Genomic DNA, 27,833 nt, shown 5'->3' with positions numbered 1-27,833 from the left:
CTTACAATTTTTTTTTTTTTTATTAAAAATAATAAAACAATTAAATAATAATAATAGAAAGTTATCGATAACCGTTCATAGAGGATTTCGATTATAGATTTCATTCAAATCTACGATAAAGCTCCTTCTATTCAATCCCTTATAAATGAGACTAACAGAGAGGTACAACGCCTAAATTATATGTTTCAATATCCACATCGTTCATCCGGATCGCCTTGGTAGAAATATATTTATTGAACCGGCGCCATCGGGGTCCGATAATATGCAGGACACTGCAGTACCAAATTTCGTCTCGACATTTCTCATCGACCGTATGGGGTAACGAACGTCTTTGCGTAGTTCCCCGACAGAAAGGTTGACGGAGTTCAATTGCCTTAGCGATTGTAAAAATGCCATAATCGTACTGAGAACAGAAACAGGAAATGTTAGATAAAAAAAAATTTGGTAAACGCGTGTGTATGCGCGTATCGTTATGCGTGAATAGATATTTTTATTTTTTTAAAAATATTTAATTATTTTATTAGACTTAAAATTAAATATTTCTGAAATTAAACATTTTTCAGTTATTTCTTCCAACGCTTCCAAAAACATTGTAATTACTTTTATTGCTTTCACTGCTTCTGAACGACAGGCCCATCTAGTTTGTGAAGATGATTTTAATGTATGCAATTTACTGCCATTTTCTTTGGCTATTCTTTCAAAAATTGCATGTCTTATTGGGCTTCCTTCAATATATGAATATATAAATTGAACAGTTCCCAAAAAGTCGAAAACCATTTTATTTTGTTGACGATTCTTAGTACTAGCACCAACTGCATCCATAAGTGTTAAGTTCAAACAATGTGCATAGCAATGGACGTATAAAATGTTTTCATTTTTCATTTTACATTGAGCTTGAACTCCAGCAACATTACCAGCCATGGTTGACGCTCCGTCAAAACAAACAGCAATTACTGAATTCCAGTTTAAATTAAATTGTTCAATAACATTTTCTAAAGATTTGAAAATTGATTCTGCAGTTACTGACATCATTCGTTTCAAATCAACAAAAGTTTCAATTGGTCGATTAAGAGTAGTGCTAAAATAACGTATGACAATAGATAGTTGTTCATGGTGACCTACGTCACTAGTCTCATCAGCAATAATGGCAATTGGTACTTGTTGTATATTATGTTTCAGCTCTTGTAATAGTACACTGTGAATTGAATAAATTATATCATTTTGAATTCTGTTACTTGTATATGATGCATTTTTAGGACCATTTTCAAAATGATTTTGTAGCACCATATCATATCTGGACAACAACTCGACAAATTCTTTGAAAAGTCCTTTTTGAAAACTATGAGAAGACTCATCATGACCTCGAAATGGTTTACCACATTTGGCAAGGCACACAGTTACTTCTACAAGGCGCCACATGATTTTTCTATTATTCAAACGCTCATTTTCTAGTTTACTTATTTGCTGTGTGACACTTTCATTAATAACTTCATCTATAGACTTGGCAGAAAGAAAATTATTTAAAGCTGTTACACTATTTAAATGAGCTAAGGATGTTTGATGAGTTTGTAAACATTGAATTCCTCTATACCAGCCTTTAAATCCTTTCACTGTAAATGCTGTATCTATTTGACCTTTATTTTTTTCATTTCCAGCAAAACATCTGCATGCGAAACAATAAGCTGCATCAGTGACTGTACTATATTCAAGCCAACTAAATTTATCATACCAAGATTTTTGAAAAGATCTTTGACTGTTACTTTGTAATGTTCTAGGATATAGTTTTAAAACAGGGCGACAGGGTCCACGGTTAATAATTTCCTTAAATTCTAAGCGATTGGAAGGCAATTTATTGGAAGGGTAGTTAACTTTAGAACTTAGAATTCCATGAGCTTTCAAATAGTTTTCATCAATATTTGAATCAGACTCACTTACTTGAACTTGACTAACCTCTGTACACACTTTCATATTGTTTTCCTGTTCAATGCAATCCTACAAATTAAATATAATTTTACATTATTAAAAATTATAATTGAATCATTATAAGAAACAAAAAACATACTTTAGAAGCAGGACAGTCAACATCTACATTTTCTATCACACTTTTAGTTAATACAATTTGTGACTCGCTAGATTCTGGTAAGATATGACTACTAATAGCTGTACTGGTATCATTTTGAAATGCATTATTCTAAAATAACATAATTTTTAATTATTATAAATTTAATAAAAAAAATTCATATTTAAACAACATTATTAATTTAGTATTGATATCTATATCAATATCATAATAATAATAAAAACAAAAAAAAGTTGATTTATATGACATTAATATATTTTTAAATTGTGTTTTATACTTGATATTTAGTTCTAAAGGAAAATAGTTTGTATTATAATCTCAAGAGATAGTTTTTTTTTATATGCCCAACACCAATTTACAAAAAATAAAAATTTAAATATCTTAATTCCTAACTAAACCAATTTACTTGCGATTATTTATTATACTAGGTAAATTTTAGAAATATTTATTTTGTAATTTATATGTTTTTGAAACAACATAAATATAATTTATATAAATATTTAAAATAAATAAAAATAAAAATAATTAAATAATATAGGTACTATTAACTTACTATAGGATCAGGATTGTCAACATCTTCATTTTGCAATTCATTTACAATAACATCTTGATTTATTGGAATATCAATATTTTTTTTTAATCCATCTGCTGATTTTTAAAATAAATTTTTAATATTATAGCAGGATTGAGCAGCATTTTGAAGTTTAATTTTTTTTAATTCACGAACTTTAACAGCTCCGCCTTTTTGTTTTTTTGTTGTTTTATTTATCGAACTCATGTTTGAAGTTTAAATTTAAGAAATATGGTCACTATTAAAATATATGAATACAACACACGAATACGCAGTTTCGCGGAGAAAACAATCACGGTCGTCTGAATAATAACAACTTAAGATTCATAAATCATAATTCAAATAATATCACGCCACACTGAATATAATATAGTTAATAACTTTACTAAGTCTGCAACAACCAACAAGAGACTACAATAAAAATTGTATAATGATACTTTATTATCGGTCATCATATAGAAATTCGATATTCTGATTATTGCGGTTATTCAGTCGATTACTGAGTTATTTTTAGAACGTACCTAAGGTTTTCCAGTAGGAACGACCGACGCGCCAGCTAGCTAGTAGAGCTAATCTGCTAACCACTACCACCTCCCGGCCAACGACAATAACCAAAACATTGAACATATACATAGTATTATAATTTATAATATAAATTTTATTTTTATATTTTGTTTAATAACCTAATAGTAACTGATAGCTTTGTCTACACTCAATTTTAAAAATAATTATTTTATGTTTCACATCAATTTTCTTTACTTTTTAATATTATTATAATTTATATTAAATTATTAAATAATGAATTGCCCCGACCGGCCCATAAACTAATCAATCGGCCCAAAAAATGTGGCAGATGCAGCATATGAACCTTCTGCTGCACCCGTGCGCACGCCTATGACACATACATATTTTTGTTATCTCAAAAAATCGTGTATAACACACACACACACACACACTGTGGTCTCTCGAAAAAATCGTGTATAATCAATACATACACAAATTCTGAGTTGAAAAATCCGCTTCGTGTATATCGCTTACACACAACTGGAGAAATCCAGCAATAATTTGCGTGTAATCTGCGTACACACACATAACTGGAGAAATCCAAGAATAAAATTCGCGTGTACTCAACACACACATACACATTCTCTGTTCTCTCAAAAAATCGTGTATAACACACACACACACACAATTACACACTTACTGTGGTACCTCGAAAAAATCGTGTATAATCAACACACACACAACTGAAAAAAATTCGCGTGTACTCAACGCACACAACTGTAGAAATCCAAAAAAAATTTCGCGTGCACTTAATACTCAACACACACACATACACAAAAGAAAGCCGTAGATTAACGAGCCACGAGTTGGGCGCCACTTTATCGTATACGCTGATTACTCGGACGTATACCAAAATAAAGTTAAACACAAAATAACGCAAAGTACTTTATTTGAAGTTTGAACACGACGTCCGGTGGTGATCGAGTCACACGATCACCACCACTGACTCTCTTTGCTGTCTTAGCCATCTCTCTTATATATCACACTTACAATCGAATTACTATCGATTGTTTTACATTTTTCTATTACTACGTTAAATTTACAGTTTATAGACACTATGACACTATGATTATTATGTAATTGTTATTTTAACCCGATTAATAAATTATTAAACAAATTTATTTACATTTCTTATTATTATATCTTGCTTACTATGCTAACTGTAAGGCCGTCTACACACGGAGCTATTCATTAGAAACTAAACGGGTTTGTGATTTAAGTTACTTATCGATTACTAACGCATTAGTAACTCGGATCCGCACACGATCATATTGAAAAGTAATCGAAATCACTAGTTTATACTGTTCGGCTATCGAAGGAGGACCTGTATCGTCATTTTTTAACACCATGGATGATTCCAGTGATGAAGAAATGATGATTGCATATTACTATTGCCATACCAAAAGAAATAGAAAACGAAGAAGATTTTGGGTTCATCCATACATTGAAAAGAAATTTTCACCATCGACTATTTGTTGCAGCGCGAGAATTGAATCTTTCTGATTCTAAATTTTTATGCTTTTATCGCATGTCTAAAGATAGTTACTTACAATTAGTACAACTGATTTCTCCTGCCATTCACAAAAAAAATACGAATATGAGAGAGTGTGTCAATGCTGAGGAGCGGATATTAATTACTCTCAGGTAAGAAACTTCTGTTCACATACTTAAAAAAAAAAATTAATTATATTCAAATTATAAAAAATTATAAAATACAACCTTTTTAATTATTAAACACTTTTTAATAATAATTTAAAAATAAAATAAATGTAAAAATTACAGTTAATTTTTAGACATGTTATTGATCAAATAATTGCGTATTGTATTCCTCTTGGTTAACTTCACTCAAAGCTTCATTTACTACGTCATAAAAATGTGCTGTGCTTTGACTGCTTGAGGTTCCTAGTCTGTTTAATTGCGAAGTATTATTCACATTTGCATCCTGAGGTATATACATAATTTCAGAGTGTGTCGAAGGTGTAGATGAGGCTGAAAATGTATTTGATGGTGTGTACTCCAAACTGTGTGATAAAATGTCATCAACAGACTGCAGGGCTCTTCTCTTGAAAAGTCGTACTCCTTCGTCTGACATTTTGAGAAGATCTGGTAGCATGCTAAGTAAAAACATTTTCAAACCTTCTGTTTTTGGATCCTGCTTCATATGATCAGATGAATTTAGCGCTCTGGCTTTTTTGGTTTCGAAGTATTCGAGGAATGCTTTATCAACTGGGTTCTTAAGGCTACGTTTTCGGTTTGGCAGATTTGATGGAAACGGCTCAGGTTGACTGTGAGTAGTGTTTTTCTTGCTTTGAGTCATTTCAGTTGTGTATAGTGGTGTAGGTGATGGTAACGGTGAAGATAGATGTGGTAGAGATGGGGTTGGCGGTTGTTGAAATGAACATTGCGGTTCCAAAACGTTTTCTTCGTTGGCGATCGAATCATTTTCTTCAGATTCCTTATCTTCTTTTTGTTCTGGAGGGTTTGGTAAATTTCCTGAAGGTGCACCTAATGCCTTTATATATGGTATTGTGAATTGCATAGATTCCATCAAATAATATGTCCTCTTTGTTTTCGCTCCTGCGCCACTTGGGGCAGGTTTCATGTTTCGCACAAGAACCGCTCGAATATTCTTCCATCTTTCTTTGCATTCAGCCGCTGTCACAAACAAAAATTATTAAAGAATTATACAGGGTTTGAAATTCTTTTTAAATATTTTTAAAAACCCAATAAAATTATTAAGTGTAAATTGAAAAAAAGCCATGAACATTTTTGAAATATTGTATATTATTTTTCAGTTATTAGAAATTCATAAAAGTTTTATTTTCACAGCTTACATTAGAAATTTTAATAGAAGCTCTGATATTATAATATTTACTATAGAAATTGTCTTAAACTACCCAATGTATTTTTATCTCTATGATACAGATACTTAGGTACTGGTGGAACATTTGCATCACTTGCAGTTTATTTCGCTAGAGGGGAGTCCACAGTTAGCGGGATTGTGTCGGACACATCAAAAGTTATTTGGGAAGTGTTGAAGGACAAATACATGCAGGTACCGAATAGAGAGCAGTGGACAGCAATATCGCAACGTTTTGAGACTCTCTGGAATCTTCCAAACTGCATAGGAGCGATCGATGGCAAACACGTCAGAATTGAGAAGTTTGCGAATAGTGGTTCTTCCAATTTTAACTACAAATCATATCATTCGACAGTGTTATTGGCTTGCTGTGATGCTGACGGTTTATTCACAATGATTGAAACGGGTTATGCCGGAAGAAATAACGATGCAGGTATATTCAGGGCCTCAGCAATGAAATATTGGATACATCGTGGTGAACTTGATATTCCTACCCCCTCACCATTGACTTATGATGAGAACTACAGCTCATTTCCATATTACTTTGTTGCCGATGAAGCATTTCCGTTGTCAAGATATCTAATGAGACCTTACCCTAAAAGAGTTTTGGATAATGTAAAAAGAATATATAACTACAGAATTAGCAGAGCAAGGAAAACCATTGAATGTACTTTTGGCATGGTATGTGAAAAGTTTGCTGTTTTAAATGGTCCTATTCGCATTAGAGAGCCCGAAAATGTGAACTTCGTCATCAAAGCCGCATGCGTCCTCCATAACTATGTACGAAAACTAGAGGGACTTCCGTACGTATCTACCTATCCCCAGGACTGTGAACCTAATGACCACATCGATGTAAGAACTACTGCACAAAATATGACAATAAACGAAACCTCTTCTCCAGCCGCACTTAGAAATTATTTAGCTAATTATTTTCTTACCCCACGAGGATCTGTGCCTTGGCAATGGAAATATGCTATTAACTAACTTACTTATAATTAATTTTGTTCATTTACTAATTACATAATTTTCTTGTTTTCATATGTGAAATTCATGTTAAACACAAATTAAATGTTTTACGTATTTTTAGCAATAACAGAACTCGTTTTTCTTTAAATTAATACTATAATTGATAACAATAATCTTCGTAAAAGAAAATAAAATAAAAAAATTGTAGCTATAATATCTTATATATCAATATTGGCACCGATTCACGATGTTAGTCCTATGAAAAACATATTTAGCTGAAAATAGACGAAATGCAGTACCAATGTATGAGAGAACGATAAATTATATTATTACGTTGAGGCATTTGTGGGTTTCACTAATTTAATCGATTAAATTCTATATTTAAAACTAATATTATGAATAATCAATATTTTTGTAACTAATGTTTATAAATAATATAATTTATAATACCTACTTTAAAATAATATAATATAACACATTATGTAGACAAATATTACATATTATTATCTGTTTCACTTATTTATAACCAATAAATTGAAAAAAAAATAATTAATAAAATTATAGGTTTATTATACCTGTCATATTCACAGTTTTTCCAACTTCGTTCCATGCTATTTCCGTCTCATCCTTCCTAGAATAGCCAGGAAGAGTGAAGTTGTACAAAATTGGATGTTTCTCCACTTCTTCTACAAACTTTATGTTGAGTTTTTGTTCGCTCATTGTTTAATTTAATAACAAGAAAATTAAACAAGAAAATATTTGATTTAAAAAAATTACACAATTCGAAGTGACGCAACTTCAAGTGACTTGACAGTAGAATCACTTGGAACTGATCACTCACGCGTTAGTAACTAATAAGTAACCAGTAGCGCCGTCTGTCGTGTTCTATTGGACAACATAGCAAGTGACTAAACGTAAACTGGTTAGTGATTTGCGTCAGTAATTAGTTTCTAATGAATAGCTCCGTGTGTAGACGGCCTAATATAAAGTTTACTGACACTGAATTGCACAATTGTTATTTTAACCTATTTGTGTGAATAATTAAGTATTGCTTAACTTATTGAATTTTACTGTTTTACTTATTATCTATAGTTTTTCTTAACTTATTTCTTACGTACTAACATCTCTTATAAAATATTCATACATATAATACAACACTATCCTCGAATATATTATCCTGGTGTATGCGTGCGTCAAGTCAGTTTTCAAATCTTTAATATTTTTATTTATACTGTCTATGGATTTTATAAAAGATTTAATTTTATTTTCGTTTTCCGAAAAATATTTATCGATATACGGTACAAGTGCCGAGATTTTTTCCACGTTTGTGTCAATTATATTACTATGTATAGCTAGCTCTTTTGTAAAATTTCCGCCGAGTACCGTTATTTTACCATCGATTATCTCGATTAAATCGACGTGTAAGGCGAGCTCTTTTTCGTATTTTTCCTCTATATCCGCGATTATTTTATTTAACCGACTATAATCGTCGGGGTACATTGTCCTGCGTATTTCTTCAGCGTAAAAACCGCCGGCGATCGGGCTCCCCGTATAATCTTCAAGGATAAATGTTGCCGGCGTAGACTTATTCACTTTAATAATAGTAAATATTTCCGTAGACCAATTGGGTAAATATCCTTTGGTGAAAACACCCTTGTACACGCTAATGCGGACTTTGTCACCGACGCTAAATTTTATTTTATTTTAATTTAATTTATTTAATTTATTTTAATTTTATTTTATTTTCAACATCGTATTTTCGTTTTACCCGTGACGGGTGAGCGTCGGCCTCCATCGGCGTCATACCGATCGTTCTATGCATTGAATTATTATAACCGTCTACTAAAGCGGGTAAAATCGTAATCCAAACTAGCGAACCTCTGCTAGTGAATTCTTTAAACATACGAGCTTTAATCGTGCGATTGACCCTTTCTATTATCGATGCTTTAAGCACGCTGAAAGTACTATACATTTTTATATTGTGCTTTTTTACTAGAGCTTCAAAATTTTATTGTAAAATTCGCAGCCCTGATCAACGTGTAATAGATTAGGTCTGCTCTGTGCTAAAATTTTACCAGCTGCTGCAGTGACTTTCTCACCCTTTTTGGTCTTCAAGGGCGCGTAAAATAAACGTTTAGTAAAACAATCAATAATGAACAGTATATAGTTATACGATTTATTCACGGCAGAATATTGTTGCATGTCGACGAGGTCTGCTTGGAATAAATCGTTTTTACCGTAAACAATGACTCGACGTCGCGGATAGCTCCTTCTGGACGACGCGTGAAGTTCCGCCGCAATCGCACGCTTAGACATTAGGTATTTTTTTCAATAATTTAGCCTCGACTAATTCTTCGCAAATCGATATTATCTCGTGTTGCCCGCAGCGAGAGACGAATACAATAGACGCTGTAGTAAACCCAATGCACCTGCATTGTGTTATACTATATTATACTATATTATATTGGGTTATATTATTAAATTATGGGGAAAATGTGTATTAATTAGTAATACACCTGCATTATAAGCAATAGGCCAGAGATCAGAAAAACATGTTCTTTCCGTCGATTGATTAATGATTAACTCAGCGGAAACACTTGGTGATACTTACGTAGGGCAAAGAGCACCGGATAAGATAGTGTTTCCGCACATAACAAGTTTAGCCACAATCAGCGGAAACAACATGATAGATTCCATAATTATGCAAATCATCATACCACTCTAAAATAGACTTAATTAAAATGATTAATAATACTAGTCCCCTGTACGTCATTGAGAACTCATATAAATACGAGTAGAGGACTTAGTATTATTCAGAAGGTAGTTAACTCCAGTGTAAGACTATTGCTTTTCGTGGACTTTGTCACAGCCACATCGCCGCTAGTTTACGGTCATTCCCAGTACTTGTAATTTAACATAGCAGTAAGCTATTTTACTTTTGTTTTATGCTATTATTTAATGTTTCATTTTGTTTAACTTAATAAAACATTTACTTAATTTAAATTAAAAACAACAAGTGTTTTAATTTACGACACCTACCTTTCTCACAACAACTCAAGCTCAACCACGGGACGTGCTACGTCGTTTAAATAATTAATTTGTACGAAGTCGCAGTGTCCTGCACAGCGATCACTACAACGCAGTCTATCGACCAATTCGTTAGGATCGTTCCAATAAGTGATATTGTGTTTTTTTAATCGTATATTAATACCCGCACCCGTTAAAATATTATTTTTTTTTGAAAACAAATTTGATATTATTCCAAATTTAGGTCCTTTAGATTTACGAATACGTTCACCGTTCAACGTCCTGTGCGCCGATGTCTGAATTAAGATCAGTTTATACGCATTTAAATCCGCCTGTGTATATTTCCCCGACTTGGGGGATTTAAGGAATAACAAATCGATAAGTCCCGCCGTCACCGGGTATGTACGTGTATCGCCTTCTATGCGTATCACGTTATCGAAAAATTGTATTTCTTTTCCGCCCAATTCGAACGCGTCGTTAGATAATTTTCTTGGACCGTATATTAGGCCCAACACTGGTTTTGTCCAAAGACCGAAACGTGCATTCAAATCTACATACGCTGTAGGCGAAGTCTGTTGGGGCGGGGAACGATTCACAATAGAATCCGCATCTGGCAATGGCGACGCCGCCCTCGACGATAACGATGTGGCCTGGAAAGGTTTCCTTTTGTTATTCGAACGTATCTCGTTCAGAGGCTCGATAATGGAGCCAAATGTGTTATTTATTAACGCATCCGTTTCAAACCTGCCCGTTTTTAACGCGCTATATTTTTGTTTTGTATTCGCCCTCGCTTGAATTATATCCGTCAATATCGTAGGCGATGATGCAGTCGAGTTGTTCTCCTTATCCATGATCCCGAGTTAATGTAGCAAATTTAAGCTCGCCGTCTTTTTATATAATGACGTACTTGTCGAAGCCGTGCCTGTAAAGACCGTCATCACGCGCGTTTTCGCTACTGATAACGACGAATTCAAATAGCCCGCCCCGCCAGCACGCCGTTCTCGTGAACCAAAAGCGTGAAAATAAGATTTGTTTTACCACATCCGGACGGGCCTACGATCAGCGCGCGTATTGTGTTCGGAAACAGCGGTCCATGTCTCGGGGCGCGCGGTGCAGCTCTGTTATTACATAACGATAGCGGATCGATATTGTCGACTCTGAGCTTTATCACTTGGTCAACAAACCGCATTGTATAAATACGGGTGACGTTCGAGCGACGTGCTCATATTATGTTATCGCGTTCGAAGTACAAGTCCAATAGCGATGCAGGTCTACTGAACACCGTAATAAATAGTCTACCGTTTGAATTACATCTGCCCGGTTATCAGTACTGCGGGCCGGGGACTAATTTAAAAAAAAGACTCACTCTCGGACAGCCGGGAATAAACGGTTTGGATTCGGCGTGCAGGGAACACGATATAGCTTACGATAAAAGTAATTCTTTGACCGATCGCAGTGCGGCTGACAGTGTATTGGAAGAACGTGCTTGGAGCAGAGCGGGGGCAAAAGACGCCGATTTTAAAAAAAAATCCGCCGCGTGGTCTGTAACTACGGGTATGAAGGCTAAACGAAAAATCGGTAGTGGCTGCGGGTTCTCTAGTATAGTCGGGGCGTGTAAAAAAGCGTTAAAAAAATCGCTAAAATCGTGTTCGGGAACACCGAATATGAATAGTTTAATAAAATCGACTGTCCTTGTCACGCGAAAACATGTAAAGTCTGCTGCGGGGAGCCGGTCGAAAAAAATAAATAAAAATAAACCGCCTCGCGTCATCAGAGTTCCGAAAACGGGGGGCTCTTTAATTTTAATCCCGGTGTTGGCGGGGCTCTTGGCGCTCGGCACCTTGGCCGGCGGCGTTGCTAACATCGTTAGAACGATACGCGGTATTAGATCGGACGTCGGCACATCTGTGCATTTAGGTAAAGGCGTATATCTAAGGCCGTATAAAAGCGCGGGCTCGTATACTGTAACACGGAAATCTAGCGTCATTACACCGCGGACTAACAAACGAAAAAAAAAAATCGGTGACGCGAAAAAAACAAAATAATAAATCTCGAAAAATTAAACCTAATAAAAATTCACCGAAATCAAAAAACTAACTCTGCCCAATCGTGCCCTTTACGATTTTGAAATTAGCGAATACGCTAAACTCGCGAAAATATCTCATTTCAGAGGCGTATATTGCATAGACAGGTTGCCCGTCGCACCTAGACGCGAAGAAGCTGCGGTCGTTAATCCAGACTTTGAAAAAAATAAGGGCACGCATTGGGTGTGCTATAAAAAAACCGGAAAATCAGTTTTGTATTTCGATAGTTTTGGTAATTTTTGTCCGCCGTTAGAATTGGAAAAATATTTTAAGGGCTGCGATATCGAATACAACTACGAGAGAACGCAAGCATACGATACTTTTAACTGCGGTCATTTATGTTTAAAATTTTTAACCGGAAAACAATAATAATAATAATATAATATAACACAACATAATATAATATAATATAATATAATACACAGCCGCCGGCATGACGTCGCAAACAGTATCGTTGAGCGGTAACAGTTCCGAATTGGAATGTCATTTTTCCCGCCACTAGAATTGCCTGATAAATCCGTAATCGGACTTCTAAGCATCCAGACATATAATTCTATACCTAACGTCGAAGCCGGATGTGATACACTACATATTAAACACGGTGGGCTGGAGGGGGCGACAAAGATTAAAATACCGACCGGATGTTATGAAATAATTACTCTGGAAACAAAAATACGTGGACTTTTGAAGGACATCGGTGTAAATTTTTTCAGTTTATTGACCGACAATAGCACTTTAAATGTGCAGTTCATTGTAATAGCGATATCGACTTGAACGTTGAGGACAGTATCGCCTTGTTATTGGGCTTCGATAAGCGAGTTTTAACTCGCGGTCGTAAACATGAATCAGATCGCGTGGTAAAAATTATGAATGTCAATACGATAAAAGTCGAATGTAACTTGGCTTTAGGTTCATTCGACAACGGGCGGCAATCACACACGATACACGAATTTTATCCAGTCGTTCCACCCGGCTATAAAATAGTCGAAATACCAAAATATTGCGTGCTGTATAAATTGAAAACAAATACGATTGATTTCGTACGAGTATCGTTGACCGACCAAAACGGTAAATTAATCGATTTTCGTGGCGAAACTGTGAACGTTCGGCTTCTTATAAAAATGGGTTTGAAGTTTAACGTCGATAAATACGCGAACAACAATGCTGACAGACGCATTAAAGCTACGGCGGTCAGAAGGAGCACACCACAGCACATCGAACGTCGTAAAAAAAAGTTGATAACATTGAAAAAAAATAAAAAGCTGACATTAGTTAATCGTAAATTTTTACGCTTAATTAGCAACAAGTAAATATCTATTCTGTGTTAATATTGCGCGAAAACAATGGATAAATCCTTCTTGGATGTAGGCGTATGTTAACGAATCTCCGATACGGGAAACGTTTTTACATTCTTTTTTACCGTTTTCATCGTCCGCGCTCGACAATGGTGACGAAATACGTATATCCATTCAGAATCGCGATGCGCACATACGTTACCAAGCGATAGTTTTATCTATATAGAGGGTAAAATAACGAAACCTGCCGAACTCCTAACTGAGATATCTATCGCACATAATGGTTTAGCAAATTTATTTAACGAAAAGAAGTATGAAATAAACTCTACCGAGGTACAGCGGGTTAAAAACCCGGGAATAACTAGTGCTATGAAGGGTTACTGCTCGTATTCACCCGCCGATGCGAATATCCTGCAAAATGCTGCTTGGGATATCACTAACAAAAATGCAAATTTCGTGAAAGACAACACGTTCAGTGGCTGTATTCCGTTGAAACACGTTTTCGGTTTTTGCGAAGACTACAAGCGAATATTGATAAATTGCAGTCAACAACTAATATTGAATAGATCGATGTCGGATACGAGCGCACTACATTATACCAGCGTGGTGGGCGGGGACATGGCTACCTCGTCGGTTAAGGCGTTGGTGGCGAAAGTCAAAGTTCAGCTAACGCGAGTGTTGTGGAAAGTACCAGTGATTAAAGTCGACGATCGGGAGCGGTTGAAGCTGATGAAAATCATCGATAGCAAAAAAATGATAAATTGCGCTTTTAGAAATTGGGAGCTTTGCGAATATCCGAATTTACCGCAAACGAGCAAATACTCTTGGATGGTTAAAACGTGCTCGCAGGTGGAAAAACCTAGGTGTTTAATAATCGTTTTTCTCACGAATACGCCTGGAAGCGTGGCGGACGGTTACAGCGGTGATTACGATGCGTGTTCGCTGACAAACGTTAAAGCGTATATTAATTCATCGAATATCCGTATGAAGATTTTAACGAAAGTTTCGACAAAACCTGTTTACGATGTTCTATCAAAATTACGCCGATTTCCAAAAACATTATTACGAACGGGATACCGCGCAGCCGTATCTGTCGAGAGAAAAATATAAAGAGTTGGGACCATTTATCTGCATAGATTGTTCGCGACAGACCGACGATGCTAAAATTTCTAACGTCGATCTCCGTCTTGAAATAGAAGCAGCCATAATTTTCCGCTAACACGGCCGCCTACTGTCTAGTTATTCACGATCGAGTGATGCAATACAATCCGTTTACCGGAGAAGTTCGGAAACTATAATATTTACTATTTATTAAAATGCATTCGACCCTTGTACGGTAATCTGTAATCACATTTTACCATAGAATGCATACGACACTTATATCGTAATATAACTATATAATATATATTATACATCCAATGTTGAATATTTGTAATTATGTTTTTGTGATAAATGGAATAATAAAAAAAATACATAACAACTTTTTTTTTTCTAAAATATAATATAATATGTAAGGAACAATGCATTTGTTACGGACCTATAATGTCCGTATCGATTATTTTATATGCATAAGATCATACAATGTCAAATTTCCTAACTTGTAAAATTAATACCACGGGCACACGAGTACAGGACACGAGAGAGTAGAATATTATATTAATATAATAATTTGACAATTAAAGTAAATTCACACGTCTCTTTGCAAAAATCGAAACTCGGTGTCTTAACGATTCGATAAGAATCATGGGTAAGAATACACAAGCAGTCGTTCCGGGACCCCTCGTATGACGAAGTCACCGCCCACTCTTGTAAGAAATCATATATAAGAGGGATCGAGACAAGAGCTCGACAGACGGTTACTGTATAACCAACGAATAGGGATATCTATGACACTCAGAGGCCGGTCGTAACACCACTCAAGTCATTTTGATATCAGTTTCTGAGGCAGGTCGTAACACCACTCACCATCTTATTTTATATATTCTACATTAAGCTTATATTATTTGTATTCGTGCAAGAATTATTTTAATAAACAATTAACTTATACTTGAACAACACGACGTATTCATTTTGTACGTTGATGCATGAATCGACCTAGTCGGGACGCAACACATTGTACAAATCTTATTTTATAACTATATTATGCTTATGACTAAAATAATAGCACCCTATACAAACAGATGGTGCATATATATACATATATATTTGTATATCATAATACATGTGTTTAATCTTAATATTATTCGGTCAGCATTCGGGATGTGGAGGTCAGACATATGGGCGTCGTTAATATGTGTACATGGCCTGCCCCTCGTTTTCGTGGAATCCAACAAGCTGTGAAAAATAATAAACGTATAAATGCATGTTATAAGATATATTTTTATACATAATATTACATATTTTATGGTAATACGAAATAATATTATATTATTACATATATTTTAATATTGTACTGAATAATAATCACCTCTTCAATGTCACCGGCCCCGTCATTGCTCGGGATGTAATCTATTCCGTTATTTTGAATATTAGTCGCCCAACACATCGCCAATTGTTTGTTCGCATACAATTTGATCTGATTTACTAAACTATTCTCGCTATTCGGGAATATATTCAACACATGAAGATCGGGGTGGATATTGTGGGTGGCTGTTGAAATTTCTTCTGCGGTCGATGATTTATCGGCATAAACATTAGTACTAAGATAAGTAGCTATCTGATCGATCTGAACCATAACTGCACATCGCGTGACGTTAAATTTGCGCGAGATTCTTAATATTCTTAATAGATCACTCCCGCTCAACACCACGCGACATCCTTGTTGTAAGTGCGATTCGACGGCTAGCATCCTTTCACCGCGATAAGTAGTTCTGGACAGCGTGTTATTTTCGTCTTTGAGAAAAAGTCTATCGCGGCTTTTAACCGCCGGGTCAGATATATTCGAGAGAATGTACGGCATTAAGGAGAAAATTCGTTGCAGAAAAACACTTGTTATGCATACATGTAGCGATGGGGTTATAATCTGTACGGTCACGTTGAAAACTTTCGCGGCGTCAAGTCCGATGTTTATGGATTTCCGTCCCGTAAAGTCTATGACGAAGTTTGTGGAGTCGGTTAAATCGTTAGGCGGTTGCACTATTAACGAATGTTGTATATTTTTTCTCGCGCGTTTGCCGCTAGCCACAAAGATAGTTTCAATTTTGCCTGTCATTTTTTGTCCTTTAGAATGAAACTCACTTGTTACACGTTAAGCGAATAGAGTGTTACTGATTTGTTTAAAATAATTATTGTACTTAGCTGGCCCGAAAATCCGCGTAATTATTTAAACTTAACCTATTCACGAAATACGGTGCAAGTGGCGGGGGGATAACGTGATAACATGGAGATATCGTACGGATGCGAGGCGAAAAAACCGCGTCAGTCGCATGTACGGATAGATGGCGCCACCGTCGAAGATAACATGATAGCGTGATAACACATATCATATTTAGCAGCTGATACGGGGCGGAAGAACCGCGTCAGCTAAATGTACGGACAGATGGCGCCACCGTCGACGACGGCGATAATAGGACATGATAATAGTGTGATGGGCGGGGCGACAGTGACGCGGTATGGGCGGCGGTGCTCCGTATACGTAGTGTATGGTGGTGGGGGGGGGGGCTCAGGGGTCTTGTGACGTCGGGTGGTACGGTATTGGGGGGAAGGGGCTGGGGGTCTTGTGACGTAGGGTGGGTCGGTATAGGCGTGGGGGGTCTTGTGACGTAGGTTAAATAACCCCAGGCCACCCTCAAGCTACGTGCATGCCAGTGTGTCCCATGAATTTAGAAGAAATACATTTATCATTGAAAAAAATGCACTTATAAACTAAGGAAGGTGGGCCTTTTTTATTTGTAAATGACAAATAGAATAATATCATTATATTTTCATGTACCTCAAACATTTTATTCCTAAAAGAAATCGAGACATTATACATGGACGGGACATTTAAATATTCGGCTCGTTTTTTTACATAAATGTTCACTATCCATGGTCTTAAAAACGAAAATTAAATTCCATTATATTTTGTTTACTTCCAAACAAGACTACTGTAATGAACTGGCAGTGACTGACCTCAGGTGCTGCTGGCAATGCACGCGTCACACACATATATATATATAAATTTAATATATCTCTGGAACGCTTGTCGGTCGTACGTAAGTGGATGGAGTTCGGGATAAGTAACAAGTTGAACACATCAATTTGAGTTAGTATAATATATAGTTTATTAGGTTAAGAAAATAGAACTGTAATTTAATGTTTAACAATACTTTATAAATTTGAGGACATAGTATAATGACTCTGCCCGAGAAATTTATTTAATTTAAGACTGGGATCCAGACTTAGAATACAAGCGGCGATGTTAGGGTGCGGCCCAACGACTAAGCTAAGTCCGGTGATCTGAGATGGTAGACTAATTCTAACCGTATAGCGTGTAGAGACCTGTATATATACTAAATCTCCGCTGGACGATTGCACGGTTAAGAATGGAAGTGGATCAAGGAAGCCGAAATTATATTGGGATAACAATCTGTCAAAATTATGATTTAATGTTGTACTATTATTTTGCACGTATAAATGGTTTACCAATTAATTCGTGGAATTGAAAACTGGTTTACCTATCCCATATTTCTACATGCGTAAACAACAAGTCAATATATCACTTTACTATGTGTTAACTATAATTAATAGTAAAATGACTATGTACTAGTAAAGTGACTATGTCGGTTTACTACAATACCGAAACATGGTACATTTCGCTTGATATTACAGAAATGCACTTCTTTAGGAGTAACATTATTGCCGCAGTATGTAACAATAGACTTTGAAAAAGCTATAATTAACGCAGTTTATGACATTTGGCCACAAACTCAAATTATTGGGTGTAGATTCCACTTAACTCAGGCTTGGTATCGCCAAATCCAAAAAGTAGGACTGGCTACTAAATATCAAGATCGATTTTTGGAAATAGGAGAATGGTTGCGCCACTTTTGGGTTTGTTTTTTCTAGAACTAAATAATGTCTTAGATTGTTTTCTTCAACATTTTATGGCTGATCATCCTATAGATGATAAAGTCATAAAATATGCTGATTATCTCGCTGAAAACTGTTGAACAGTAGATTATGACTATCCTCCAGAGATATGGGCATCAACAAGTTCTAGTTTTTACAACACACTACAAATACCCGTGAGTCCTTCCATGCAAATTTCAATTGATGAGGTGCAAACTGAAACATATATCAAACTTAGAAGTGTCCACTTGCCAAATGTAGTTCAAGATCGATCAATCCGAGAAAGACAATCCAAAAATGAAAAATATATAACAAATTATCAAAACGGACAACTTGACAGGTATAGTAAATTATTTATTAAAATATCTAGGCGTTATTATTACTTAAAAATAAATATATCACTAAAATATTGTAATCACATTTTTAGGTATGATTTTGTTAAGTTAGTTTTAAATAATTATTTTAAAACGCAATGAATCAGAGCTAACAAAAATCAGACAATGACAGAACATAATAATTTTATTATATAGACCTTATGTCATTTATTTTTTGTGATTTATAAATTATTTAAAAACTATATTATGAATAGGTTTGTGACATATTAACAATAATTATTTATATTTTAAATAATTTTAAACATTTTATGCAACCTATTCTTTTAATAATTTTCTGTATGTATTACATAAAGTATATAACATTAATTATTGTTCATAATATTTGCCATAATTTTACAACAATTCTATTGGTACCAATTAGTTTATTTTATATATATATATATTATGCACACTACTATTATAATTAATAATTATTGACAAAATTTTTGTACTTTTTTAAAATTTTTTTATACAATATATGTACATATTGTGACATATTAACATAAAAATAATGTTAATGTATTAATATTGTTATATTTTAAAAATGTTCTATATATTATTTTATAACATTTTATACAACTTGTAAAAAACTGTATGGCAGCAATTATTTTATTTTTTTTTACATAATATATTATATACATTTTTGTTTTGGCTGAAAAGGGAATCAGTCTTTTTAAAATTTGGTCGAAAAGGGAAGGGTACATTTTTGGTTGAAAACGGCGATGCTCATTTATACATAAGGCCGAAGCCACATAGCCACCTATAACACGCAGATCGAATGGACCGCAGCTAAAGGGTGCAGCCAGTACCTGGTGGAACACCGTCAGGTTACTGGATCACACCTGGGACGAGTTCCGTGCGAGCATTTTAAAAAAGTTCAACAGCATGACCATACAGTCCCGGCTGCAGGAAGAGGTAATGACCGTCCGGCAATTACCGACACAGAAGCTAACAGAGTTCATATCACGCAAACACCAACTAACGCGCCGTATCAATAACGGACAGGTACCTGTGCTAGTTGAACCGCAACTAGGACATACGATAGTTGGACTAACGCGCAGTGAACACCGTACGCATACGCTACTGCAGCGTCCTACCACGTTCGCAGACCTGGGCGAGATAGCGGAAATTATGGACACACAAGATGACCTGTCCACGCAACCGTCACATCAACCGCGACCACGGGACCACGGAAGGCCGCTACCTCGCGACCCGTGCAGGTACTGTGGCGGTCCACACTGGAACAGTGACTCTCCCGGAAACGCGCCGGAATCGGGAAACGCAGGATTAGTCAGCAGACAATTATCCGTACCGCCGCCTTACACACACACACACAAACACGCCCACACCAACAATGTTCGGCAACACTGATATGATAATCATGGTATATATGTCATATATATACTATATCATATATATATGACTATGACGGGGATATAACCATCAAACGCACATCGACGTGCTCAGCGTCATCGAATATATCGCTCGTCGTAAGTAGTAAGTCATCATCATCACACACAATAACCCCTAGGGTGACGTGCGCGTTCGGAATGTACACGTAGCACAGAGGTAACCAAAACGGAAATAGTGGTGCAAACCGCCGCCGAGGACACCAAATTCGCGGTTAAGAATCAGTTACCCCGCTACAGCACACATCTCATGTTGAATAATGTTAAACGAATATGCCCCGACAAAATTCCGATCCCCGCGGTCGAATTCGAATTTAGGTCAGGCTTCGTAACAGCACTTTCGACTCACAAGCACAAAAATCATACGTAAGCCCGAACATTGCACACACACATGGCACACAAAATCACGGACAACCCACCCACGTACGAATGGCGCACGGACACACCACAGTAACAAGTGGTTACGCTACATTCGAAGCCACAATAGGAGACATTATGGTCACTTTCACCGCAGCTATTATGGACACGTTATACTGTGACCGTGATAAATTTCGAAAATATATTAGTGGAAGTGAAAAAGAAAAAAGAAACTACTGAGAGAAGAGTTACAGAAAAAATAACGTGGCACTTTCGATAAATATGTTATTCGATCAAACGAAGTTATTGATGTAGAAAATGCCGTAATGAAACTGATAATCATATAAATATAAAACAAAAATTAATTGAAAATGAATTAAACTTGAATCCGATAATATTGATACTGTGTGATATTAATTTTTATAACAGATATGTTCACGGAACGACCCGACAACGGTCGTCTGTTATCTGTGTTTTCCCCTCGATCGATATTACGATCTATAAACAATAATTTATAATACATTCAACATTGTATCTTTTCATAGTCAGTCGTTCGTGAGCCGTTGCCCGACTGCGTATATTCATTTTTGGTAATAAATAGGGCTCGGAAGTTGTAGGAGCTAAAAAAGGTAAAATATGCATGCAAATATGCACGAAAAAATTGCAAAATATGCATTAAAAATGTTAAATATGCAAAAATATTATTCTGATTTCCAAAAATTAAATACATCAGATGTTGTTTACAAATTAATTATATACATAAAAATTATTTATAACTAAAAAAAAAAGTATAACTGGTTGGCATTTTGACATCTTATTGAGCTGAAAATAAAATTAATAATATTTTTCAGTATTTTTTTAATTACGAAAAAAATACATATTTTTTAATACCTGTTAAGTTATTGCATTGAACCACCAATACTTTCTTAAGATTTTCTATTTCAAACGAACGACGATTATTCGATAGAAGATTTTTATATCGAGAAAACGATCTTTCAACGTCAGTTGAAGTCATCAGAGCATATTGATAAAATTTTAAGTCATCGCCTGTCAACTCTTCCGGAAGTCCATCCATTGATTCACTATCTCCCGTTAGTATCATAGAAATCTTCATCATTGTCTCGAAACCGCGGTTTTTTTCCAATACATATCTTAACTTCTTCTGAATGGCCACTCCTACTTCACTAGATACCTCTTCTATTTTTTTTTTAGTTTGTAAAATTTCTTTTATTATTTCAGATAACTTGACCCCTTGAGTTTCTAGTTGCTTAATTTTTGCCGGTAAAAATCCGTAGTTTGAATCTATAAAAATTAAATTAGGTTCCATTGAACGCTGGTTGACAAGGATTTGCGCTTTTTTTATTGATACAGCATCAATAGGATCGAGCTGTCTCACTACATCACGAATTTTACTGAAGTATTTGCAATAGTAAGATGTGGCCTCAATCCAAGTTCCCCAACGAGTTAAAATCGGCTCCGGAGGAAGAGGTATTCCAGGATTTACAGTTTTAAATAATATAGTTCGTGAAGGGGCTTTTAAAAAAATTTGTTTTACACTTGACACTAATTTATCCACTTTAGGGTAATTTACACGAACTTCCTCTGCAACTCTGTGCAATCCATGCGCTAAACATGTTACGTGTATTATTTTAGGATAGAGAACTTTTATAGTGTCGCCTGCCTTTTTCATGTAAGGTGCTGCATCAGACAAAAATAACAATACATCGTTGTGGCGTATACCATTAGGCCATAGTAAAAACATTGCATTATCAAATAGTTTTGTAATTGTTGAGAAATTGGCTTTTTCAAGTACTTCCGTTGTCAAAAGAAAAATTTTGCCAGGACCATCTGACAACAATGTTCCCACAACTACGTTAGCGATGTACCTCCCTTCCACATCAGTGGTTTCGTCGATTGACACCCATATTTTGTTTCCTGTAATATATTGCCTTATTTCCGACATACATTCGTCATAGCAGTCATTTATGTATGTCTTTCTTAAAGTACTTTCACTAGGAACAGCGTGTAGTGTGTACTTTTCAAGAAACTTTCGGAATTCAGTGTTAGAAATTTTGTTAATAGGTATATTTGCTGTCATTAGTGCCTTGCACAAATCTTTAGAAAAGGCCGACTTTTTGTTAGATGCAGTTAACAATTGCTGAGTATATGAGGACTTACTTTCAATTTTTCGACGAGCTACTAACATTTCATGTTTATTTGTTTTCAAATGCTGCGTGACCGTAAATTTTTTTTCTGCATTTACTTTAACTGAACATATTTTACAGTATAGTATATCGCCATCAGTTGAAAATACGTCTTCATATTCTCTTACATATTTTTGTAAGTTAACGTCTTTTGGCATTTTAATGAAATATTATAAAAATTAAATAAAATTGAAAAAATAGGTATACCGTATACGCACTTCACCTACTAACAATACGACGTCTAAAACGAAACTGTCAAACATCAATCGTGTACAATCTACAGTAACGATAAACGAAGAAATCATCATTATATTTACGATAACTTATCGACGATAAGATAGTACTACAAATAAATATTTCGGCATAAGTTAGTTTTTCGGGCGTGATAGACTAAATGCGTATCACATCACAGTTATTAACTCCGTAATTGACAATAGGCAATAGCGATAACAATAAATACCTTCGTTTGTAGTTTTGAATTTTATGTTCAATATTAGTTGAAATATACAGGTTAAGAAAGAAAAAAATCATTTTTTTTTTAGAAAAATATGAAATATGCACTTTTTAGCTAAAATTGGCAAAATATGCAAAATATGCATTTTCAATTTTCAATTTTTTAACTCGCAATTGTATATTTCAAATTTCTAGCTAGGTCTGCTATAAATTGAGATCATACAGAACAATATGCAATTCCTACTACTTCCGAGCCCTAGTAATAAAGAATGTTTGTTGTATAATTATTGTTATCTCTTGCGTTTCACCACATTATTTTTAATAATTTTGGCCATCGTTTCTCCATAATTATGCGCCCTACAATATGGATAAAATGTTTAATGTTGATAAAAATATGTCTGAAAAATCTATGTTTAGTACATATACTAATTAATAAAGAGAAACAAATGTCTGAAGAGCTGATTTTGTAACACATGGAACTATTATAAAAACCAATTACAACTTTCCGTATAATGATGATAAACCATATCCAAGAAGCTTCACAAAGCAATATTTAACTCATAATATGGCGAATCGAGAATGGGGAAATAGACCAGCAGTGGCTCTTATACTCAAAACTAAAAGATCGAGTGTTCTGTTTTTGTCAAGGATATTCTGAAAGCAATTTAGCTAATATCAAGGAAGGTGTAAACGATTGAAAGTATTTTTCGCAAAAGCTTTTACAACATGAACGTTATAAACCCCATTACTTATCGTTAAAGCAATGGTATGATTTAAAAATAGGTTTAAAATTATTGGCTACCATAGATCAACAATATTTGGCTCAAAATGAAAAAGAAAAAACCGTTGGATAGCCATGCTTCAGCGAATTTTATGCATAATTCAGTACTTGAGTAAGCACAATGATGGATTTCGTGGGAGATCCGACGTCTTATTTACAAAATATAATGGTAAAATCTTAGGTTTGATAGAAATATTATCCAAATTTGATTCGGCTACAATGGAACATAAACGACACATTAAAAATGTAGAGACACATACTTATTACTTGGGACATTTAAATTAAAGATGAGCTAATCAACTTGATGGCAAATGAAGTTAAAAAAAATCATAAATGAAATTCAACAGTGTAAATATTATTCTATGATAATTGATTGTTCTCTGGACACCATCCGCCAAGAGAAACTATCCATAATGATACGCACTGTAAATATGTAAACAAATGATAAATTTTGTGTACCTAAAATAAAAGAATACTGTAGAGAGCTGTGAGTATTTAATAATACTTATAGCATATGTATATATATATATGTCTATTGTAAGTATATATACTTATGATAACCTATGGTAATGAATATATCATTAAGCTTGTTAACCCAGGGAGGCATATGTGTATACTTGGAACTCTAATATAAGAGCCAAGATTATGATGTTATTGCGTTAAAAACATATTATTTTTAACTATGTCAACTAGAATAAAAACTACGATTTAAACTATTATAATATTATATTATTTATAAAAATGAAGATGTTATCTACGAGATGTCCATGAAAGGGCATCCGGCACGTGTGCACTCCTATCGCAGAAGATAACGAACGATGCAATATCCTTTGGCCGAGGGTCATCCTAGACCACCATAAGATATAAGAAGGGATAATGCACTATGATTAGACAGAGCTATTCCACACAACAACTGGAACGAGTCAGAGGCGGCCTCACGGTATAACCAGCTACACCTCCTGCACTCACATCTCGCTTAAAATATTACAAGTTACATTAAATTAAATATTTTGTTTTGCAACTTAATAAAATTAATACATAAATACTATCACGTTTGATGTAATTCTTTCCAACCATCCACTCGATTTGGTTCAACATATTGGAGTTCGTTACAATACTTTTTAGATTTTATAATTGTTGAATTCGCAACTGGACTAATTCTTGCCAATGTTGTTTTGAGAAAACTAAACGAATGTGGTATACATATATCTAAACTGTAGAGGTCAAAGTTATGATAATGGGGCAAGTATGACTGGGCAGTACCAGGGTGTTCAATCCCGTATTCTTCAACTTAATTTTAGAGCTTTTTTCATGCCTTGTGCAATTTGAACTTATTACTTCGCGATATCACAAAAAGTTCAACTAAAGCTGTTACATTTTTTGGAACAATTGAAAGAATATACACATTTTTTTCCGCATCTACTTCTAGGTGGGCTATTTTAAATAAGCATTGTCACATTATGACTGTGAAGAAATTGTTCGAAACTCGCTGGGAGAGCAGCTTGAAAGTGTTTAGGCGATTCGATATCAAATGCCTGAAATCTTAAATGCATTTGAAGAAGTATCAAATACATCGTTAGACTCTTTATTAAGAAGTTAATGTAAATCTTTAGAAAATGAAATCGGTAGTTACGAATTTATTGTAAGCATAATTATTGAGTATGATATCTTAGTTAATACAATAGACCAGAGGTATTCAAACTTTTTCATCCCAAGGCTCCTTTGAGTCTTCACAAAATATTGACGGCTCCCAAATTAAAAATGACAAAAACATCAATGTTTGTATAAATGTAATTTATATTTTATAATTTATACTAATTATTTATTACTCGCGACTAGTACTGCCAAACACGACCTACGCACTGATAATTTAACGATGACAGTCTATGGTTACAAACTTACAACATGGACTATTATTATTATAACTTTTTAGCCGCTATACTACTATAATAATAGTAATTGGTTTTAATAATAAAGTACTATAAATATAAAACATTAATTTATCGCTGTCACTATAACATTATGGAAACAAATTAAAGCTATATTTAGCGAATGATTATTGTAGACAATTCAACGTTTCCCAACCGGTGTGCCTCAATGATAATAATAAACGTTTTTCGTAAAAATATTTATTGGTTTTCAATAATATGACGTGGCTCCCTTCGACAACTCCCGCGACGCCTCTGGGAACCGCGACGTACAGTTAGAATACCTCTGCAATAGACAAAAGTCTTCAGAGCCTGAACATGAATTTAAATATTTCAGCTAGTATGTTAAGTGGGCTACTATTGTTTTTAAATAACTATAGAAATACTGGTTTTAAATCTGTTAAAACAACTGATAAAGATTTGGCAGAGGCTATATGAGTTTCTACTGATTTAAAAAAAAAAATTCATATGAAGCTCAAGATGAACCATTTAAAAATGAAGAAACTATTATTTACCAAGATTATTTTTAAACTATTGTTGATTAAGCTATCGTTTCCATGAATATGGGATTTTCACAGCTTGAATCGTTCAATAATAACTTAGGTTTTTTATATCAGATTAGCAAAATAAAATTTATGGAAAAAGAAGAATTAAGAAAATGTTACCATGATCTACAAAATGTTTTAATTGATGGTTATGAACTTTATGAAGAATTACTTATTTTTTGTACTATGATTTCTGAAGAAACGAAAGCTTTTCAAACTCTTACAGTACCAAAAAAATGTCGCGGTTCTTTTCCAAATATTTCTATTGCTCTCAGAATAATACTATGAATTCCAGTAACATTTGCTGATGTGGAAAGGAGATTTTCCAAATTGAAAATATTTAAAAACTACACAAGAAGTACTTCAAAATTTTGTAAAAATGTTCCACGTGAAATTTGAATTCTATCAAAATTTTTTTTATTAAATAAACATATTTGTATACATGTAAAATTGACGTGGTGGGTATCCAGTTGACGCGTACTTGGTGTTTGCCATGTTGGTGATGAGCTGGTGCTGATGTCACAAAAAAATGGGCAGGGAAATAAAATAAAAACAAACGGTTGGGGTTGAAAGGTTTGTGGATTTTATTTTAAACAATTGAACAATATTGTGGATGTCTGTCGACGGGGAAAAAAAATGATAGAGGAAGCCCATGAAAGCGACGTAACGCGTGTAGTAATCCGACCATATTACTATTTTATTACTTTATTTTTTATTACCTTTGAGCTGATACTATTTGCAATAATTTCATATATCCAATTTATAGATCTAGACATCTAGTATTATATTCTTGTTATATGAATTCGTAGAATTAAGATACGTATATTATTTATATTATTTATAGAGCTAGTTATATGAATATTTAGAAAGCTAATACGCATTTAATAATCGTGTCGTAGTAAACACGAAACTTGTGCTCCGGTTTACCATGATACACACGTATATTCGGGGACTACGTCCATGATTAGTTTTATATAAAAAAGGTTGTGGTAGTATTAAGATTCAGACATAGTTAAGCCTCAAGTACGCATGGACCGGTGGCGTTGTTCTATACTTAACAGCACATCGGGCTAGTCGTTAATATTATTATTTTACTCTGTCTCAGTTAATAAATAACTTGATTTTCAAACTTATAAAAACCAAGTTGTAACTGTGTACAAATTTCTTACGCTTTCCGAAGAAGATATACGACAAAGTGGACTTCGTCGTAAAATCGTGTTGAGCCATCTACACCAGGACCGACTCACTACAAATCTGGTGTCAGGTGTGGGGTCTTCACATCAAAC

General features: G+C 34.6%; 2 protein-coding genes across 2 annotated transcripts; one reads left to right on the top strand and one right to left on the bottom strand.

Annotated features, from left to right (window-relative positions):
- Positions 1 to 13,816: 13,816 nt before the first annotated feature.
- On the top strand, positions 13,817 to 14,557 carry LOC126554650 (uncharacterized). The gene has a single exon (XM_050209707.1). The coding sequence runs from the start codon at positions 13,817 to 13,819 to the stop codon at positions 14,555 to 14,557; it is 741 nt and encodes a 246-aa protein (XP_050065664.1).
- A 1,089-nt stretch (positions 14,558 to 15,646) lies between these two features.
- Positions 15,647 to 16,658, bottom strand: LOC126554651 (uncharacterized). The gene is made up of 2 exons (XM_050209708.1): positions 15,915 to 16,658; positions 15,647 to 15,781 (listed from the first exon to the last, which is right to left on the bottom strand). Exons 1-2 carry the CDS (start codon positions 16,656 to 16,658, stop codon positions 15,734 to 15,736), a joined length of 792 nt encoding a protein of 263 aa, XP_050065665.1. The 3' UTR covers positions 15,647 to 15,733.
- Positions 16,659 to 27,833: the final 11,175 nt, after the last annotated feature.

This window comes from Aphis gossypii, unplaced genomic scaffold (assembly GCF_020184175.1).
Source record: "Aphis gossypii isolate Hap1 unplaced genomic scaffold, ASM2018417v2 Contig00570, whole genome shotgun sequence".
Lineage (NCBI taxonomy): Eukaryota > Metazoa > Arthropoda > Insecta > Hemiptera > Aphididae > Aphis > Aphis gossypii.
The sequence above is the reverse complement of the archived record's forward strand: the minus strand, read 5'-3'. Positions and strand labels throughout refer to the sequence as shown.